This window comes from Podarcis pityusensis (genome assembly GCF_964106645.2).
Source record: "Podarcis pityusensis genome assembly, chromosome: 4".
NCBI classification, from domain to species: domain Eukaryota; kingdom Metazoa; phylum Chordata; class Lepidosauria; order Squamata; family Lacertidae; genus Podarcis; species Podarcis pityusensis.
In genome coordinates this window covers 96,270,460-96,292,084 of record NC_138027.1, presented here as the reverse complement: position 1 = coordinate 96,292,084, position 21,625 = coordinate 96,270,460, and the positions used below count along the sequence as shown (strand labels likewise).

The 21,625-nt window shown below is 42.0% G+C and overlaps 1 protein-coding gene across 10 annotated transcripts in view; it reads left to right on the top strand.

Annotated features, from left to right (window-relative positions):
• Positions 1 to 21,625, top strand: part of LMO7 (LIM domain 7) — a 143,908-nt gene that overhangs the window by 33,090 nt on the left and 89,193 nt on the right. For all 10 annotated transcript variants that reach the window (XM_081002897.1, XM_081002901.1, XM_081002899.1 and 7 more), the window contains exons 2-3: positions 14,666 to 14,736; positions 17,531 to 17,600. In XM_081002897.1, coding sequence (XP_080859023.1) covers positions 14,666 to 14,736; positions 17,531 to 17,600 — 141 coding nt within the window. The remainder of the gene's footprint in view (positions 1 to 14,665; positions 14,737 to 17,530; positions 17,601 to 21,625) is intronic.

Here is a 21,625-nt window from a genome sequence, read left to right as displayed (position 1 = left end):
ATGGACTAATCAAGTTGGAATGTAAACAGGGTGGAGAATCCCAGCTAGCTGCAGGTGCTGTGGCTGGATTAGATTATGGGATGCTTGCCTCAAAGCATGTTGTGTGCTTTGAATACCGAAGGCTTAAGCGGTTTGATCCTTGGTATCTCCTCTGATAAATTTATGATAGGTATGCTAAAAGACCTTACAAGGCTGATGTCACTCAGAACAGGTAGTGCTGCGCTAGATGGAACAATGGTCTGACTTCTTTGTAGATTAAGCACATTTTTAGACATTACTCTTTTAAATTTGTTTCGTTTTAGGTTGTAATGCAGATATTGTGAATGTCAAATCTCTTCTGTACCCTATCCACTCATGGAACAAATAGTCTCAGATTGGCTAAAAAGCGAATTTATGACAGATGTTTGAGACTGTTCAAACTTTTGCTCATTTTCAGCTGCATCATCAAGCAGTTTCATTTTATTCACATATTCTGTACACAAATGCATAAATCACTTAATTTTTTTCACTGGATGTTCTGGAGCAGGAGCAGGAATAGTGACGTGCAATGAAGTTTGTGAACGGCAAACATGTATGAAGGAATCAGTCTATGCCAGTGAGCTTTTATTGGTGCAAAGAACCTCTTGATTAATAATAAATAAATTAATGAACTGGGCTGATCATGGCAAAATTCTATATTTTGAATAGGCAAGGTATGGCTCCATGATAAGTGCTTCAGCACAATTTTGCTTAAAATTGTGTGTATGCAAGCTTTTTGCAAGCCCAGAGGGACTTCCGCATAGTTGTGCTTAACATTTGAATGATGGACCGCTGCAAATCCTTCTAGAAATGTCCAGCATGTAATGTAATTTTGTCATCATGCCAAAAAACACCCCTAAACCTTACTTAAATAAATCTGATTAGACTTGATACATAGAAGATTAAATAGGGAATTTTAAGACTTGACCTCCCCTTTCAACATCCCCTCCCCTTTTTTCATATCTTGCAGTTGAGCCATCAAGTTGTTTTGTATGATGTATAGCTTAATGCTAAAGGTATTTACTAGCTTTAATTTCTTATTCAGGGCACAGTGGAAGAGGTGTCTTCAGTTGCTTTACTGGTCTATAAATAAAACTCTTTTTTTTTTGTTTCAGAAAATAATTGCTATGTTTAAGTAGCAGAGAAGGGCATGGTGCCATGGAGTATGTTGCTGAGAAGATGTATTTACATGGAATAGGCTGTTCTTTGTCTGAGTTGCTAGGCAGAACTTCAGACATTCTTAAAGTCTGAACATTCCAATATGTAGCTGATCATAGAAACCATTGTGGTCTGCAAATAAAGCTTTAAGCATCTTGTCTAACACACATGAGCAGTCTGGGCTATGGCAAGCCTTCTTGCATAGTTAATGTCATGCATTTAGAAGAGCATTCCATAAGGGTCAGATCTCCAAAATTATTTCACTGACCACAGAAAAAGTATAAATAGATTAGAAATGCAAATATTTTCATTTGCTGCTGTCTGCTTTGTAATGTGCAGTAGAATAATGCCTCCCATGTTGACTAAAAAGGGAGTGCAAGCTAATGTTGAGTAAGACCAGGATTCCACCCAATACAAGGCAGCTCTTGTTTGTTAACATTTTGCAGCTTCACTCGTTTGCAGCCAGATTACTTCATCCATCCATGATTGCTGTGTGTAGTTTCTGGCAAGTACCACTAAACTTTCAAATTTTCCTTGTGTCTTGTCATCAGGTCCTTGTATTAAGTTTCCTGTCGTATGTCTTTGGAGGTTCTAAGCAATTTTTGTGTACGGGAGGCAAAAGGATTTCTTTATCAGCAGACAATGTTAAGTGTAGCACATGTGTGGGAACTTTTGGCCCTCCAGATGTTTCTCGAACTACAACTCCTGTCAGGCCCATCAAGCTTGGCCAGTGGCCAGGGATGATGGGAATTGTAGTAACATCAGGCGAGCCAAAGTTTATCCCCAAGTGGTAGAAATCCCCTAGATACTCTGATAGGACTTGCATGGCTCAATTGCTCAGGATATTCTAATCTCTAAATTGATGGTTTAAAGAATCTGGTAACTCCAGTGCTGATTCTCCATTTTCTATTCTGTTTGCCCATCTTTTTAGCAGTGCCAAAGCTGCAGTTCTCCAATATGCTGGTGATGCCCAGCTCTGTCTCTCTGTTCCATCTGAACTGAGAGAGGTGTTTGAAGAGCTAGGCCCATACTTAGAGATGGTGATGGGTTCAGTATGGGCCAATGAATTGAGACTGGATCCAGAAAATATAGAGGTGTTATTGTCGGGGATGGACCTTGGTAATATGCCACCCTGTGCAAGGCCATTTGACGCCCTCCACTCCAGCCCTCGTGGCGCCAGTTTAAGCCAGGCTTTGAGAAGGAGGTGTGAGGGCTCTAGCAGGGTCCTTCCCAACTCCTGGTAAGCACTTGTCTGGCTTCGGAAGGAGAAAGAAGGACTCTAGGATCCTGTCAAAGCCCTCACGCATCCTTCCCGAGGCCTGGCAAGTGCTTACCAAGCTTTGAGAAGGTGCCCTCCTCGGCTGTGCACCTGGTGAAGCCACACTGCAACAATGAAGTCAATGAACATTGAAGCCAAACTGCCCCTTCATTGTTGCAAGTTCTTGAATCCAAGAGGTGGTGAGATGATCTGTTTTGAATGGGTTTTCAGTGCCTAGTGGTGCAGCAATAGAGACACTAGCATATTTGCAATTGTTTCAAGTTGGATGGGGGACCACGTGTTGAGATTCCTGCATTGCAGGGGGTTGGATTGTATCACTTGGAAGGAGCAGGTCTGTATCTTGAGGGTATTCCCGGATCCAACATTGTCCTTGAAGGGTCAGGTGGCCTCAGGGACTAGGAGTACTTATTCCCAGCTCTCACTGGTTTGACTCATTTTGAATAGAGGTGACTTGGCGACTGTATTCAGTCTTTTGGTAATCTCCCGTTTGGATTGCTGCAGTACGCTGTGTGTGGGACTATCCTTGAAGACTGCTCAGAAACTCCAGCTGATCAAAAATGCAGTGGCCAGATTACTAGCTGAGAGTCCATTTGGAACTCACATAACCCTTGTTCCAAAGCACTTGCACTGGCTGCCAGTTTGTTTCTGGACCACTATGTCCAAACTGCAGTTATCAAGCATCTGCCTTAATGAGCTGCTGTGGTCATTCATTGGCTCTTCCCCTGAATGCATGCTTAGCTAAACTTCATTTGTTTCCACCTAAATATTTCCTATTTAATCTCCTTATACCTTTCTTCATCAAGGTCCCTTGCATGATGGTCCTCTAATTGACTCACAGATGGATGGAAGCACGCATAGCTCCTAATTGCTTATCCTGATTGCTTACACCCTTGCCTGAAGCTCCCTGCATTTCTCTACTGGACCCTGAACCTCTTTCTCATCCTACTGTTGTATCCTGACAAATGCTTTGGGGTCTTCCTCTTTTGCACAAGATATCTAGCTGTCGTAAAACCCTTGACACTGATTTACTGTCCAGGTTTGGCACCTTGGCTCTTTAGGACTATTGGTGATTTTCCAAGAGTCTCATGCTGTACCAGGGTTTGCCTTCAGTTGAGGACCAAAATAGCCAAGCTTTCACTACATGAACATGCTGTTGATGTTTTACAAACAATTTCCCCTTCTCCCCTCCCCTCCACCTTATTCAGAGGAGACAAGTGCAGGGAGTTTCTTACATAGACAGATATACAAAGCAGAACTTTCCTTGGTTAGCTTTAGAAATCAGTCCCTTCAACTCTGTAGGAGGCTTTATACATAATAATAGCTCTTGCCTGCTTTTGGCTTGTTAATCTGTAGTTGGTATGTGGGTAATGTACATAGCAACTAGCAGGGTGGTAATTTGATCTTTTGTTCTGGGAGACACACCCTAATAAGAGAGAAGGATTCTGTCAAACTTGTTTAGCTCATCTCAGCCATGTTATAGTGAGGTGAAACAGCTCCAGAACTTTCCTCTTGTGTTACCCTTATGCAAAGGAGACGAGATGCAAGTTAGAGCCAGGTTGACTTGGGTAGAATAAAACTTGCAATCTGAGGCTTAAGCTGTCATGCAGGAAAATGACTGACCGAATGGCAAAGTACTTAATGGCAATGGTAATAGAATGAGATGTCTAAGGGAGATTAGCTCAGGCTAGAAAGTGCAGATGTATTGCTAAAGAAAATGGTGAGTTTGTTCACTGCTTATTTGTAGCAGTTTTTCACAGCAAAATTGCTATCGCTTTTGCAGTATATATATGTGTTAATGGATTTTTTTTTGTTGGTGTCGTAGAGAACACAATTGAGCTTCCTTCAAATCAGTGAACGAATCCAGATTCCCTTCTTCCATCAGATTTTATGTTGATTTATGCCCGTCCTCCCTCTGCTGACTGTAATTACTTGAACATATCTGCCAGAGGCAGTTTCTCTCATCCCTTGCCAGTGAACAAGCCTGGCGTTGGCTCTGAACCTGTGGTAATATTGCACCGTGCCTCTTTCATTAGGCTATGCTGGGCAATGTTGGCCATGCTCCCTTTGCCATGTACTTTACAAAACATCCCTGTAATGGAAACGAGTTGAAGCCTGATCCATGGGAAGTGTTGATAACAAAGTTAATTTTTCATTATGTTCAGTGCTGCATTTTATGGAGGGTAGCCTGGCTGAAAATGGGTGATATTAGTAATATTGTAGAATAGCAGTAGAAGTGAAGATCACCAAGAAGAAGAAGAAGAGTTTGGATTTGATATCCGCCTTTCACTCCCTTTAAGGAGTCTCAAAGCGGCTAACATTCTCCTTTCCCTTCCTCCCCCACAACAAACACTCTGTGGGGTGAGTGGGGCTGAGAGACTTCAAAGAAGTGTGACTGGCCCAAGGTCACCCAGCAGCTGCACCAAATACATTTTTTTGTCTTACTCTGGGGAAAAGAAATGACATGGTACTGTTTTGGGTTCCCATTTCTTCATTTTCACTTCTAATTTCAAATCTGTTCTTTCTCTTGGATTCCAACAAAATAACTGCCTAGCTTCATTAGACTGGTACAGTTCTCAAACTTTTGTCACATCTACATATGGCTGAGCAGGAAAGAAATCGTTATCTGACACGTAGCCCAGAATGCATTTTTGCTGATCAGTGCATCAGCACTGTGTACGCCAGGTATAGCTCAAAATGTGTACCTAGTTATGACCTGTAACATATAAATTAAACTCAGCAGCAAATCCTAGAATCCTTGTATCTACCTTAAAAGGTAAAAGTAAAGGACCCCTGACAGTTAAGTCCAGTCGCAAACGACTCTGGGGTTGCGGCGCTCATCTCGCTTTACCGGTCAAGGGAACCGACGTTTATCCGCAGACAGCTTTCCAGGTCATGTGGCCAGCATGACTAAGCCACTTCTGGCGAAACCAGAGCAGCGCACAGTACCTATTTATCTACTTGCACTCTGACATGCTTTCGAACTGCTAGGTTGGCAGGAGCAGAGACCGAGCAATGGGAGGAGGAGGAGAAGAAGAGTTTGGATTTGATATCTCGCTTTATCACTACCCAAAGGAGTCTCAAAGCGGCTAACATTCTCCTTCCCCTTCCTCCCCCACAACAAACACTCTGTGAGGTGAGTGAGGCTGAGAGACTTCAGAGAAGTGTGACTAGCCCAAGGTCACCCAGCAGCTGCATGTGGAGGAGCAGAGACGTGAACTAGGTTCACCAGATTATGAGACTACCACTCTTAACCACTACACCAAACTAGCTCTCCCCATCATGGGGATTCGAACCGCCAACCTTCCAATCTGCAAGCTCTAGGCTCAGTGGTTTAGACCACCTACCTTAGCCACTGTCAAACCTGGTTTTAAATTTTAAAAGTCTGATACCTTAAAAATAAAATGGTATTCAAGGAAGCAGTGTTTCTCCTGAGTGCGCACAGACTGTGAGTGCATGGCGGGGGAAGATTGCTAGAAAATGTGTTCGACATTTTAAGTGTTGTACATTGCATCCTTCTGTTTTTTAGTCAAATATATGATATAGAGATGATCCGGAAGAATCTTAAAGAGTGGGAAGCAGGAAAAAGAACAGAATTCTCACATCTAAAACCTGGGCACGAAAAGAAAAACTAGTTAGAAGCTGCTTCCAAACTGGAAAACTGCAATAAAGAAGAGAAGGCCTATAGATCCTTTATTAGGCACACCACACCACACACTAACAAACAACCATCATATACAGACTGTATAAAATACGGGCTCAGCGAACACAATTTAAAGAAGAGAAGGTTGAAAGGCAGCTACCTAAGTATGCCGTTTCTTACACTAAGTTGTAAAATATATGCATATAATTGGTATTTTGAGGGGGGCAGCATTGCTAAATTCAGGACTTTTCAGAGGAAGGATGAGTTCATTTAGCCTTAAACCTCAAACTTTTTATAAACAGTAAGAGGCCTCGATGCCAGTGAAACTATGAATACTATTAAAATATATCCAGAAGTACTATTAAGGCTCTGCTTTTGACAGAAAATCACTGCAAACTATAATTTTTGGCTCCAAAAATCTCTTCCAAATTATATGTGGTGACTTAGCATGTCACTTCCTCCTTGCTTTATTCTACTGCTTTCTGGAAAGGGTGGAAGTATTCCTACCAAAAGCCTTTAGATAGACCTGCCCTATGCACATTAAATGTGTGTAGGACTGGCTTGCAAGAACCAAATCCCCAATACAGTAATCCAGAGGTTTTCAACCTTTCTGAGTCCACGGCTCCCTCACACTGCCCCACCGGGGCCTGGGAAGAGGATCCCCCCAGCCTTAGTGGCCTAATGGAGACTAGCCAAACATGAGGCCAGCATCATACCTTGGGGGCTGCCAGGCCTGCATGGCAGAAAAGCTCCCATTCAGCGCTGGGCACTCAGCTCCCAGTTAAGCCTTGCTCACAGCAAGCACAAGAAAGGCTAGTGCGTTGCCTGCCTGCCAGTCCGTTCCCAACAGCAAGGGCTGGCTGGGAGCTGAGTGCCCTTACCCACTTGCTTGCTTACTCCAAGGCCGCCTCTGCTTCTGGCAACCAGCACCCCCTGGCCAGCCCCAGAGGCACCATTCGTCTGCAGAGCTTGTAGCCAGGGCTGCTGCAACAAACATCTGCCTTTGGGAGGCAAGAGACGCAAGAGGGCATCAGAAGGATGGAAAGAGGGACAGAGGCCAGTGTTGCCCGCAGCACCCCTGACCATCATTCAAGGCACTCCAGGGTGCCACGGCACATGGGTTGAAAACCACTGCAGCAATCTGTTTCTGTTTGTACACTGTTATGAGGAAGGCAGTACACGTTTCCACTGTTTGCACCATTCCTCCTTCAGACTAGCTTCCCAGATGTGCATGTTCAACACTGGAGTTGTTCATTACTTCCATGTATGTCTTGGGCTGGCTGAGTTAAGACGACAACGAGGGGTGGCTTGCAGTGGACCCTGGGGAAGGCTCCAGAAGACTTGGCAAGTCACTGTCTGATCCACAGGTGTTTGATGCTGAGGATCCTGAGGGTGTGGGATCCAAATTTTCCTCATCCTGCGCTCAAGTCTCATCAGTCACCACAGTGAGATCCACACGCCCTTCCTCCCTCCCTCTCTAGAACTGTCAGAGGCCAGCACTGAAGCTTCCTGTCACTCTGTCCATCCAGCCTTTAAAGTCAGACACAGATTCTACCCTTGCCTCTCCAGAGGGGGGTGCTGTGCTTGATTCTTCTGCCTCTCAGGAGGTAGGAACACCTTCCCTGCCACTTAAATCTCAGACACACCAGTGGATGTGTGAACAAGTGTTCCAGCCTCCCAGGTGACATGTGAGATGGCTTGCTAAGGAACCAAACCGCAATTCTGTGCTAAGTCTCTCTCTCTCTCTCTCTCTCTCTCTCTCTCTCTCTCTCTCTCCCTCCCTCCGGGCTTCAAGAGGAATGCAAGGGGCATGTTGTCGGATCAACGTATTTCACTAAGCTTCTTGAAAGAATCAGCCTCTGAGTTTGTGTGCTTCGATTGGGGTTGCAGCAGAACAATAGGTTGCCCTTCTATGAGACCAACATAGGTGTTAGAACCATTTTGCACAGTTCACACAATCAAGGGCAGAGCTGGTCTTCTGTAAAAAATTCCTGCTGCAACATTCCCTCATATTAAAACTCTTGTGCAGTAAACCAGCACAGCAGGAAGAGATCGGTGCTGAAGGCTTTTCTCTCTGATATGGTAGCTTACAACAAGAAAGTCTTCCTCCTCACGACCACCATGGGAAAGTGCTAAAGTTCTAGATGCCACAATTCTGCCACGTCACACTCTGTAATGTGTAGAATGCTGCTTTGCCCTAAATTCACGAGCAGCAGGAGGATGTGATAAAATGGACTGTATTGGCTGTAGGCAAGATGCTGCTTTTGAATAATTCCTCATGTTTAGAAATTTGTTCAAGTAGACCTAGCTGCTTCCCTACCGTGCTAATGAAGTGTAATGGCGGCATGTCTGCTGTTTTCTTTCTACTGTAGAGGAATGCTCATGAGCAGTCAAAAGGCTCCTTCATATCTCTGCTTATTAAGTGGAGATACAGTTATCCAAAAATCTCCTTGTCACATGGTCAGAAAGATCATGATTGTTTCCAGGCTGCCGCTGTTTTGCAGGGGAGATTCAGTCACATACTGGATAATCTTTAAGACCGCACAGTGAAAGAGAATTAAGGAACTCAGACAGAACTAATGTGCTTCCCTTTGTGCAACATGTGGGATAAAAGTGTGTTAGGTGTGTAAAGTTTGTAAAAGTAAGAAGGCAGTGAGAATGGTGGGGGGAAATGAGTTGCAGGGCATGTTTTTCCCTAAGAGAGAGTTCTCCCTCCTTTTTAAAAAAAACAAAACATATTTTTATTAATGATTTCTTGGTTTACAAAAGTATGTGCAATGTCTCTTTTTTCAAGTTACATTTTCTACAGATCAGTTTCATTTGCTGAGACATTAGTGTTACATTAGGAAGAAAAGGGGGAAAGAGGTGGAGGGGGGGAATGGTGAGTGGGGGTGGGGTCGGGTGGCAATTTTTCTATTCTACTTAATGTTGTGTGGGGTTTTGTGTCAGCATTGCTTGTGCGGGTTCTCTTTACTATTCACTTGTGTTCCTTTGGTGGTGAGAGAGGTTGTGGTTGGCCTAGGGTGTGGTTGCTTGTGATTGGCTATGGTGAACTTGGTTTTCTTGTGTCAGTGGGTGGGTGGGTGTTTTTGAATCAGGTTAGCCATATTGAATCGTACGCTGTTGGTGGATTCTTGTCGTTGTCTTGTTGGGCTGTGTAAGGCGTCTTCTTCTATTTGTCCCTGTGTTGGTTTAAGTTTGTTGGTTAGTTTTTCTAATCAGGCTGTTTTCTCCCTCCTTTTTTCAGCACACGCTGCTCAAGGTCTTATGACACCATTGGCCAAGCCAGCTTTTCATTCTTTTACACACACAGCCCCAAACTCCCTGCTGTGATGGGGAAGGGGAATAGAATACAAAACATGGTCTTGCGTGAATGGTATTGCTTTACAGAGAACTTTCATTGACACAGAGGAATGCAATCCTTACAAGTCAGGACCTAGTTCCCAAATCTGTTTTGGTTACCTCATCAAGGAACACTCCAGTTAGATATGAAAGGTACCATGTGAAACTTCTGGTAAAGCTATAGATCTTATTACGCAACACATTCCTTTAGGCATCCCAGTAATGAAATGGACTACAACCAGAAATGCAAAATCTATAATCACAGTAAGTGTGTGGTGTCTGTTACAAAATACATCCCTCCCAAACTTACTGTAACACATGTTATTAGAAATAGGGTAGTTACTTTGTAATACCAGCATTGAATTCCAAAGCTGACTGTTTTTATATTGGTCAATTGAATTAGGCAGTTTGAATCAGTCTTCTTATACGTTCTTCAACTTGGTGTTTAACTGTTGCTCTTTATTTAGCTTAATATGCTGAGTGACTCCTGCAGAGTTTGAAAAGCATGGCCACTAGAATTAAATTAGGACAATTACCTTTATTTGCATTAATTACACATCATTTAACTCCTGCGGGAAAAGATACAGCACCGTTGCACTAGACCAAATTTGGGAAACTTGGCTCTCCTAGATGTTGCTGAATTGATTATTATTATTCCTGGAAACTTCAAGTTGTTGTTTATTTTCCAGCAGTAACTAAATATTTAAATTACAATGTGGTGTATGTATCCCACAGCAATAGCAGCCTTGGCAATGCCTCTTCATGTCACAAACCAGTGTGCATTAAGGTATGTTGGTGGCTCCACTGCTGAAACACAGTACCCAGACAGAATCTCCTAATGCAGCAATTTTGCATTGTGTTTACATTTTGCTGCTTGTTAGTTGTGAGATGAAAATAGATGGCAATCAACTCAAATGATAACTTTTATTAGCCACTGTTTTCTAGGGTCTAGATAACCTCTTAAAGTCTTACAAGGGTACCCTTGACAGGATATAACTTCTAGTTTCTCTGATCCTATTAATTTTAATTGATCTTTATATATGTGGATGTGTATTGCACACCACTTAGAAACCACAAATTTAAGTGATATATAAATTATTCTAAATAAATAAAAATGATTACTTAGCAAGTAGCAGCAAGGACCCCTGTGTGATATAGCCTGTTCACCGGACAAGGTATAACTGGATGGACATATTGGCTGCCCATGTCCTAAGTATGATCCTTATCTGCTTTTAGTTCTCCAGTAGTCATTGGGTAAATTCTATATGTTACCGGTTAGTAATGCCTGGTTAATGTGAGTGTTTCACTCCACATAAATATTTAAATCCTTAATCTTTTTTGCCACACGGAAAAAGACGTCAGCAAGACTAACCTAGAACTACAATATGGATATCACAAAGATAATTGAGAATCTACTTCAGTAAACTTTGACAGTAGCAAGCAAGTAATTACGCAAGAATTTCAGAAATGTTGTTTAAATAATTAGTTCTTTATGCACTGAAAGCAAAGCAGGCTCATACTTGGGTGTAGGCACTGGAGTAAAGGAAGTCGAATGCTCTGAAATTGATAGCCTCTTTTCTTCTGGAATGTGATTTGTCAAATGAGGTGCATGCAACGCACACTGGATTTCTTTTTCTTTTTCTTTAATTGATGTGGATTAAAGAAATACACCACACCTCTGAATTAACCAGTTGGTGAATGGCGTGTGTGATCAAAGTATGAATCATAATGCTATAAAAGCTAACGATTTATCACCACAGTGATATGATATATTAATGGCTTAAGGGGACGAGTAGTAAAATAGATCTTGGCTTTTAAACAGCAGTCACACAACAGTTGCCAAATGCCATTTTTGAAGCAGTCTTTTTCTTTATTATGAGCCAGAACAGTAGAGTGGGCAGGGTTGTATTTAGCTTGGGGAGAACTGAACAATGCTATCTTTGCTGAGTGTTCATTTAAATATAATGTCATGCTGGCTACCAAAGCGATATGAGCAGGAAATCCACAGCTACTAGACATCTCTAATGTCAAAAACATATCAAAGGCAGGTAAGAGGCTCTTATCAAACCTTTTTATGAATAGCAATGCCCTATCTAATACATGATATCATTACCAAGGCTGTGGGGCAAAGGTAGCAGACACAGGGATGTGGGGATTAGTTAACATAGTTTGCGTCAACTTGGCCAGTGGAGAATGCTGCGCATTGCCTGCTGGGAAAAACCTCTGTTCTGTAACTCCTTCTGTATGCAGTTTCTAGTGAGATTAGACATTGTGATGCAAAGTATGCGCTGATCTCAAGATGCAGAATGAGCTATTTAATGATGCCCAGCATGTTTCAGCTAGATGAGGTATTCCTCTAGGAATTACAAAAAGGAAAGGGGACAACCTACTCTTTCTTCAGTACATTCAGATTGATTCTCTCTTTTTTTGTCTACTCCAGTTGATGCATCCCATTTTTTGTGTGTGTTGAAAGTACAAGTTGTCAGCTAACTGCATTTCTTAAATGTCGTACTTACTAAAGTACCTTAGAAATAAAACTGTTAGCCGCCAGTGATATTTATTTATTAAGGACGTTTTTATTTTTATGTTTTTCAAAAATTTTATTGATTTTCCAAAGAATTTTTTAAACAAACAAACAAACAAGCAAACATCTCAGCTGTATTTAAACCAAGCTTAATAACATTGTTAAGTGACTTCCTCATATCCCCCTGGTTGAATTTCAGTGTATATCATTTTAACGGTTTTCCAAAAACACTATTCTTATAAAGTTAACTTAATCACTTAACATCATTATATTTTCCTTTCCAATTCAGTATTAAACATATTAATTCATCTCATTACCAATTATGTCCTAAGCCTATCTGTTATTTGCAAGCTTCTCCAATTAATTTAACTTAGCATATTTAACTAAATAGTATTTAAATTTCATCCTTTCTTCCTGATAGTCCTCCTCCTTCTGGTCACAGACTCTTCCAGTCAGGTCGGCTAGCTCCGAAAAGTCCATCATCTTCATCTGCCAATCTTCCACTGTTGGTACTTCTTGTGTTTTCCAATTCTTATCTAATAAAATTCGAGCAGCAGTCATGGCATACAAAAATAATTTAACATCTTTCTTGGGCAATTCCAAACCTGTTATTCCAAGCAGAAAGGCCTCGGTTTCTTACTAAATGTATATTTCAACATTTTTTTCAGTTCATTATAAATCTTCTCCCAGAAGTCTTTCACCTTGGGGCAGGTCCACCACATGTGATAAAAAGTACCCTCTTTATCTTTACATTTCCAACATAAGTTATCACTGTTATGGTAAATCTTTGCTAATTTTGTAAGAGTCAAATACCACCTATACATCATTTTCATTATATTTTCCTTTAACACTGTATGCCACTCCAACAATAAATTATACATTTTAGACAAATTTTTAACTTTAGAATCCAACAGCTCCCTTTCCAACTTAAATTTTTCTGAGGCAAAACCATTTTTCTTATCTAATTTGTATAGTTCATTAGTCTGGTGATAATGTAGCCAATATTAAGGACATTTTTAAACCTCCCTTCATCAATTAATCCCAGATTGGACTAAAACAGCAATTAAAGCAACAACTGTAACAAAATACGAGCAGGCCATGATGGGAGGGGTAAAAATAAATTGTTATTATTATTATTATTATTATTACAAATAAAATATGTAATAAACATTCCAGCATACCAATTGCAGCAGCAGACTGATGTTCCACAAGTCTCTGGGCAAACAGATTTTAACCTGGCACTTAAATGTCAGCCATGTCCATGCCAGGCTTACTTCCAGGGAGAAGGTAGGTCATAACTGAGGTGCTACCACCAAGAAGGCCTTATCTTGTGTCATCACCCTAGTGCTGGAACAATGAAAAAGCCTCCCCTTGATCTAAGCACCCAGGCAGGCTGCCAAGGTGAAGTGGAATTTCACATACCTGGTCCCTCAAGTGATTTCAGAGGGCTTTATAAGACTGTCATCTTAAATTTAGCCTGGAAATGATTAGGTCATCCAGTGATGACCTTTCGGGATTAGTGTTCAGGATCCTTGATGTCTGTCTCCATTATCTTGCTTTGGCATACTGTACTAACTCTAATTTCCAGATTGTCTTTAAAGGCAGCCCCATGTAGAGGGCAATATCCAAATGATCAAATAATACAGACACTAGTATAACTGTTTAAAAAGATGAATGCCATTAGAAAAGAATGGTTCAGAAGAATGGTAATTTGTTATTCGTTTTTCTGGCTTGAATGTTGCTATGAATGCATTACTAATATGCTAAGGCATAACAACCTAGCAGTTCCTGCCAACCTAGCAGTTCGAAAGCACGTCAAAGTGCAAGTAGATAAATAGGTACCACTCCGGCGGGAAGGTAAAGGGCATTTCTGTGCGCTGCTCTGGTTACACCAGAAGCGGCTTAGTCATGCTGGCCACATGACCCGGAAAAACTGTCTACGGACAAAATGCCGGCTCCCTCGGCTAGTAAAGCGAGATGAGTGCCGCAACCCTAGAGTCATTCACGGCTGGACTTAACAGTCACGGGTCCCTTTACCCTTTAACCCTGTATGTTTAATGAAAGTTGAATGAATTGCAGTGGGAACCTGCAGATTATGAAGCTGGGGTGTGTGCCCTGTCCCTGTTTCCAATAAAATAAAAGTGCAAATAGAGACACAGTATGGTAGACGTAGTTTTGAACAAATTTTCAGGCCCTTGAGGTAAAACACCTTAAGAATGCAGCAAATTTGTTATCAGAGCTTATTATTTCCCTGATAGAATGTCTCCTGTGCCCTCATCAAAAGATAGCATAGTCTTGCATTCATAAGCATAATCATTAGGGATACTGACAGTCAACTCAAAACATGAGGTTGTCCATGACATTACTACAAACCTACAAAAATCATTGTGAGGTTGGGGTCAATGTGTCTTCCTAGGTGAACTAGGATGGAAGGGTAGAAATCATACTTGCAGCTCCTGTGTGTTTCTGAAACCTACTGAACACAACAGCGTGGATCCTATTCTGCCCCTTCTCTATGTCCAAACTTGGGAGGGAGATTGGAACTTGTCACACTCACCAGGATAAGGGGGCCGGGGAGGTTTTTCACCATGCTGAGTAAAATTGCAGACTTGAGAAATAACATCCTATGTATACTTCTAGAAGGGCTGCATTCTCTTGTTTCCCATTTTCTGAAAAGACAGCTTATGATATGTTTTCTTTCTAGGCAGCTACTGGGAAAAGTTTTGGGAAGAACGACTTCCGGGCTGCTTTGGAAAATGGAGTCCTCCTGTGTGAGTAAGTATTTTTGACAAGAAAAGGCTAGCATTTATCTGTAAAGCTTTTTAAAGCTGTTGATCATCTATTGATGGGTGCAACAGCAGAAGCAGTTCTGCTCTTCTCAGGCTTACAAGACTTCTTAGTATTTTGCTTTGTCTTCCAGGATGCCTTGCGCACCCCATGGCTAACATGAAAAATATTTAATTGCAACTGAAAATATAATTGTGTGCGCTCTTGGGTGTTTTATTTAATGCATTTCTTTTCTATACTTTGTTTGATGCATATAAAACTAAACATTAACCACCTCCAACAGAGGCAATTTTGGTATAAATCTACCCAGTTCTATTATTCCCATGCATAATGTAACACAGTCCTCCTCTTCAGCCAAGTGATGCCAAAAAAATCTGCAGAGAAGGTGGGTTGCATTAACACCAATTCTGAGGATCGTTTAGTTCAGAGGTTGGGACCCTTGGCCGTCCAGATGTTGATGGACTGCAGCTTCCAGAATCCCTGGCCATTGGTCACATTGGCTGGGGCTGATGGGCATCCAACAACATCTGGAAGGTGCGGTTGTGTTTTTCAATATGCAATATGTATCATGTGTTTCCCCATACGTCCATACCACCCCGATTCCAACATAAGTTGTGACTTGATAAGAGAAAGAAATACACATGAGCACTCATTTGTATTTTCTCTCAAAATATGCATTTTAAATATATATATATATTTAAAAACTGAGAACTGTTTTGGAACATTTGGAAAGTGTGTTCGTCAGTGGAGAACCCCAAGTTCTTACCTGTACATTAGCCTGGGAGGTGTGAATCAGGTCAGTTTCTGAGGAGAGGGAGCTTTCTCTTCCTGGCTTCTCTTACATATTCTCTAGCAAAAGGATACCCCAAAAGTGTTAGTATTTGGGAGTGTTATGGTACCATTTTCCCAGTGCCCCAACCTTTTTAAACATCAGCATGGGCACTTCTCCCTCTCTGCCACATGTTTAATAAGTAGTTGTGGTTTTTGGAAAGGTTTAAAACTCCTACCAGCTACCCTTTACAAAGATATATTTTCCTAGTACTTTTGTCATATTTGGCAATAGAAATGTGAAAATATCTGGCATTTGGCGGATGGGACTGCCCCCGTTTTTGAAGCTTTCCTTCATTCATACTAATGAGCACCCACTTGCAATCAAGAGAGATCTTGGATGATAGCCTTTAGAAATGAAATTCTTTCTGAGAAAGCTGCAAAGCTGCACTGCTTCAACTTGTTTAATTCTATGGTTAGGGTTTATAGATCCTTCACTTTATGTTCTCCCCTCCACTTATTCTCAGGTGTTTGTGAGCAAACGGAGAAAAAATGTTTTTACCTGTTGGCATGCTGTTGTATATAAATGGAAGACCTTCAATTATGGTGATCTAGGCTACCAGGCTTGTGGGAGACAGAGCTGTTACTGTTTCTGAAGTTTTATTTTGCTTCAGATACTGTATTTATAGGCAATTTTCAACTTTGTCATAATGAATATTCCTAAATTAAGACCTTTGGCGTCCATGCCTCATTCCTGGTGGGGCTGGTTCACACATATAGCTCACCACCTGACAACCATCACATCAAGTGATGACATGCATGTGTGATTTATCTTAACGCCTTTCAGTAGAGTTAGTCCACAAAACCCTGGCAAGTAAGCAGTTGTGAGCTACTTGCCTGTGTGAACCACTCTGTTAGGACTGTCAAAACTGGAGGCAGAATATTGATTGAGTTCTGCCTTGTTAAAAATCTGCTTTGGGGAGACTTGGGTGCTGCCTGTTCACATAACACTGTGTAACTGTAGCTGCTGCCAGCTGGACTAAGCCCAGTGTTCATTTCAGCTCCAGTTTTGTATGCTGAACTGGCCAGAGCTATAGCTGGACCTGCTTTTTAAGTGTGTGATGAATCTCCTGGTTGTGTAAATTGTCTGTGATGCATATGCTACAAGAGGGTACTGAACAACTTTGTCCCAAGTCACATTTGTTTGTCCTCTGTAGTAATGGGAGTGATGACTAATACTTCCCCCCTCTGCTTCATAGCTAAGTGTAGTCTATCTTACATGGGTGGTGCCTGGGTAAGGGAACTGGCCCTTGCTTGGTCAGTACAACTTTTCTAATTGAGGAGCACAAGAGTTTCCCAGAAGCTTATTAGAGGCTTTTCCCAATTAATTGAAATTCGTTAATTCCCAAAATTGAAAGTGGTGCATAAGCCTCTCTAGAAGACAACCCCACCCGTCCCTTTCACTAGTCTCTTCTTACAACGTGATGGTTGCATTCTCTGTGCAGTTGAAGCTGTGGTGAGGCCAGCAAAAGGTCTGGCCAGCAGTTCTTGTGAACCATGAGCTCTAAGACACTCCCAAACTCTCGCAATGCACAGGGGGGATTCCTTGGCAGGTAAGTCCAAGGGTTCCCTGAAGGTAGAAAGTTTGAAACAACTTTTTTAAAAAAATAGCAGGTTGCACAAAACAAAACAGAAAAGTTTCTTGTCTATGCATGCAACTTCATGGTATGAACAGCAGTATTTTGTGTAACTATTTGTTTGGCACTTATTTTCCCATGCTTAAAGATTTCTATTTCTTTGCTTTACATTTCCCAGTCTGTTGATACTTACATGTACACATGCATAAGTTATATTTTTTTATCAGCAGAAAAGCTGAGGCAAAGGCAGTTGTCATCTGTTTAATTGATTCGTATAATTTAAATAAGAGGAGCAGTACTTTGTAATTTTAATGCTTATGTTTAGCCCTAGAGTAAAATTGCATTATAAAATCTGGTTAACTCTCATTCTTTTGTAGTCTAATTAACAAGATCAAACCTGGCATCATTAGAAAGATTAATCGTCTGTCAACACCAATAGCTGGGCTGGTAAGTCATAAAGTATATTTTTGCTTTGTCAGTTTTGCTTTCTGGATTCTGTTTATTCAAATTAGCATTGGCAAATTGGATTTTTAGAGGTGATATTAATATAAGGTTTGGGTGCAGTACTGGCCATTGTGTGCCCTCACATCAGCCCCAGTATGGCAGGAGGTCAGGGATGATGGGAATTGTAGTCCAACAACATCTGGCTTCCCCCTTGTTGTTTGCATGTTACAGTATAGACTTACTAGATGTTCACAACATGTTCTTAATGTATTGATATTGGTAAAGCTATGCCAAGCCTAGTAATGTACAGCAATATTTTCCTTGAATTGGGTTTCATCTCATTCTTCATACCAACACAATTACTAAGCATTACTAATGTTGCCTTTAAAAGGATAGTCTTTTTTCTCTCTTTACTTCCTGCCTCCATATGCAACATCTGGGTCAAGTTTTAAAGTAACTTATCCAGTGTTTTATTCACTCCCACCATGATCCCCTATCTTTCCTCCAATGATGGTATTCTTTTAAATTTAACAAACTCTCCTGCCATTGCTAAGCAAATAAATTATATTTGAAACAGCAGATTAGTTTGTTTCATTGCACCATTTGAAACAGAAAATGTATTTTTAATAGGGATAAGCAACTTCAAGTCTAGGGGCTCTTAACACTTCCTATGTTGGCTATTCCCCCCCCCCCCCATACAGGTAAATATCTTTTTACACCACATTCCCTTGCCCAGTGAGTCAACATTTAACATTTAACCCTTCCATAGCAGGAAGAGTGGTAAGGTAAAGGTAAAGGGACCCCTGACCATTAGGTCCAGTCGTGGCCGACTCTGGGGTTGCGGCGCTCATCTCGCTTTATTGGTCGAGGGAGCCAGCGTACAGCTTCCGGGTCATGTGGCCAGCATTACTAAGCCGCTTCTGGCGAACCAGAGCAGCACACAGAAACACCGTTTACCTTCCCGCCGGAGCGGTACCTATTTATCTACTTGCACTTTGACATGCTTTTGAACTGCTAGGTTGGCAGGATCAGGGACTGAGCAATGGGAGCTCACCCCGTTGTGGGGAAGAGTGATACTGAACCAAAATAGACATTTTATGGCAGATTACCACTGAAGAAACGGTAAAATTGCTCCTCATCCAATCTGTGTAGCTGTTATTCAAATGCTTGTTCCCTATGGCTGCTGCTTACCAAAGAAAATCAAGTTGGGGCAGATCTATCGTGGATGTCTATGCAGCATCTAGCGTGGTCCTCAGAAGATGAGGAGAACTAGAGAGCAGCTTTATTGCTGATGGCATAAGTGCAGTGCGGGGGCTGGAATCAGAAGCCTTGGTATCTTAAGGCGGGCATCCGTGTTGTGTAATGAGAGGGGCTGTAGCAAGACACAGCTCTTCACCTACTGGAAGATGTTTGGGAGAGGGAAGGTATTGATAGCCAGCCTTTTTAGTTGTGTTAAAAATATCTCACCAGTTGGGAACGTGAGTTGCTGACCAAAATGTTTATAGGTAATAAATTATTTTTAAAACAAAACAAAGAAGAGGTGAGTTCCCTCAGGTGAAGTAGTATTTTAATGCCTTGGGCATGGTAGGTAGGATTATTTTTAGACCAGAACCCATAGCATTCTTCACAGTACTGTTTGTCACTAAGCACATTTGAATGTTATTTCTCTTGAAAATGTTTGGGGAGCGATTGAACGTTTTGAATCGGGCATTGTGTACTGCAGGAAGGGCAGCATTCCAATTAGCAAATTCCATCTGTGTGATGCTCTTTACATAAAAAAAGCATGCAGTGAAAGCTGGGCTTCTTAAGCTGCAAATAAGATGCGAATCGCCTTGTGAAGCAAGCATTTCCACAGGAAAACTAAGAGTGTGTTGCTGGGGTGGGGTGGGGGTTGAGGAAGCTAAACTAAAAGACAAATATGTTCTGAAGTATGCATATCTAAGGCAAGTAAAGGCCTCTCACAGGTGAAGGAAGTAGTCCTTGCCATTAAAAAACCTCACAATAATGCATGAGGGCATGGAACCAAACTTCTGCAGCAAAACATGCATTGTGATTGTGTTAGTTAGCTACACAAGTACGCCCAGTCCCAGCTTGGTTGCAGAGATAGTCTGCTGTGACTTGGCATTGTATAGAATTGACAAACAGAGGAAAAATGTAAGCATATGCCCGTATACATCAGGAGTGAGGGCAATGCAAGGGCCACACTTCTGGGCAAACTTTCAAGGGCCCCATGAGCAGGCAAAAATGAACAGAGCAACGAATTACCTCTGTATCACTGTGTGTCTAGTTTCTGCACACATCTCTGTATCCTCCATCCCAACAAGAGGCGTTATCAGAATTCAAAGACACAATCCAACCAGCTGAAAGGTGGGTGGGTGGGTGGGTTGCCAGTGAGGGAAGTATTATGGGCTGGCTGTGTATGAGGGGGGAATGTCCTGAAGATCCAATGGAGAGTCCCTGAGCGGCCATATTTGGCTCCTGCAACTGAGATGTCTCCCCCCACCCCCGCTGTACATTCCCCCCCCCCTCTATACTGTATGTGCTGAAGATTGTATCTCTGAGTGTTTTGTTAGTGCAGGATATGTTCCCTGCAGCCCACAAACAAATTTATAAATGGCAGCAAGGTCCTTTACAACAGGAAGGGTTTTCTGTCCCTGTGCTAGACTGTTGAAAACTTTACATGAACTTTCCTCTGTAGTGCTATTGTGCACACTTGCTGAATGTGGGTGTGTCCTGAGCAGTTGGGGATAATGTTCGCAGTGGAAGCACAAACAAGTCAACAAATGGTATTTGTGGATGATTAAACACAGCAGCGGAGCTAAGGCGTTCAAAGGTCATTGATGCCATAAAGGGTAAGCATACTTTTGCCTGCCCTGTTAAGAGATTGTTCTGTATTGTGTTTCCTGCTTACCGCTGGAATTGCAGCTGGAACCACGGCAGGTCTGAACCACAAACCAGTTAAGCCAGAGCAAATAGTTTCTAGTGGGTGTAGCATTTTTGAGCATCAGGGCCCTGCAATGTTTTCAAGCTGAATTCTTAGTAAATGTACTCCTGGCTTCAGTGTAGGAGGCAATGCGTTGGCAACCCTGGCAATGGGCGGATGAGGAATGTGCAACATTTGCCCTGCCCTTTACACTTCCTGGGCAGCTGTCTAGATTCAGGCAACTTTTAGCCTGTATTTCTTCTCCAACTCTGGTTTGACAAGTGAGTGTTTGTGTGATGTGCCACCACTGCTGTTTGTCAACGTTCCCCTCTGTTAACAAAACTACCAAGTGTCAACAGAAGCACATACTCCAGAAGACTGTGCCGTTCTACAGAGTGATGTGTGTTCTGAAGTTTATAGCAATAAAAGCAAGTATCAACTGTAGCAGCCTGTTCACAGGAAGCAAATGCAGGAAAGATTTAATGGACTGAAAGAAACCTCCAAGCTTCAAATGAATCTCTGCACCTGTTATGTTTTCAGATAATATGGTACTTTGAGAGTTAAACTGCTCTACTTCATTTCACATTGAAATCCTTTACGTTGCACCTGAGACACTCTAAAGAAACTAAGGGAATCGTAGGTGGTAGCCTTGTATATATTCAGGCATTCTTAGTTGCCAATATCTCCCTAAAGTTGTCTTCTCCTAATGCCATATTCTGGCATTCTTAGGTCATATTACAAACTTTTGTTATTACAAAACTAAGGCCCGCTAAAGGGACACGGTTGGTGCTGTGATCTAAACCACAGAGCCTAGGGCTTGCCAATCAGAAGGTTGGCGATTCAAATCCCCACGACAGGGTGAGCTCCCATTGTTCGGTCCCAGCTCCTCCCAACCTAGCAGCTCGAAAGCACGTCAAAGTGCAAGTAGAGAAATAGGTACTGCTCCGGCGGGAAGGTAAACGGCGTTTCCATGCGCTGCTTTGGTTCGCCAGAAGCAGCTTAGTCATGCTGGCCACATGACCCGGAAGCTGTATGCCGGCTCCCTCGGTCGGTAAAGTGAGATGAGCGCCACAACCCCAGAGTCGTCCGTGACTGGACCTAATGG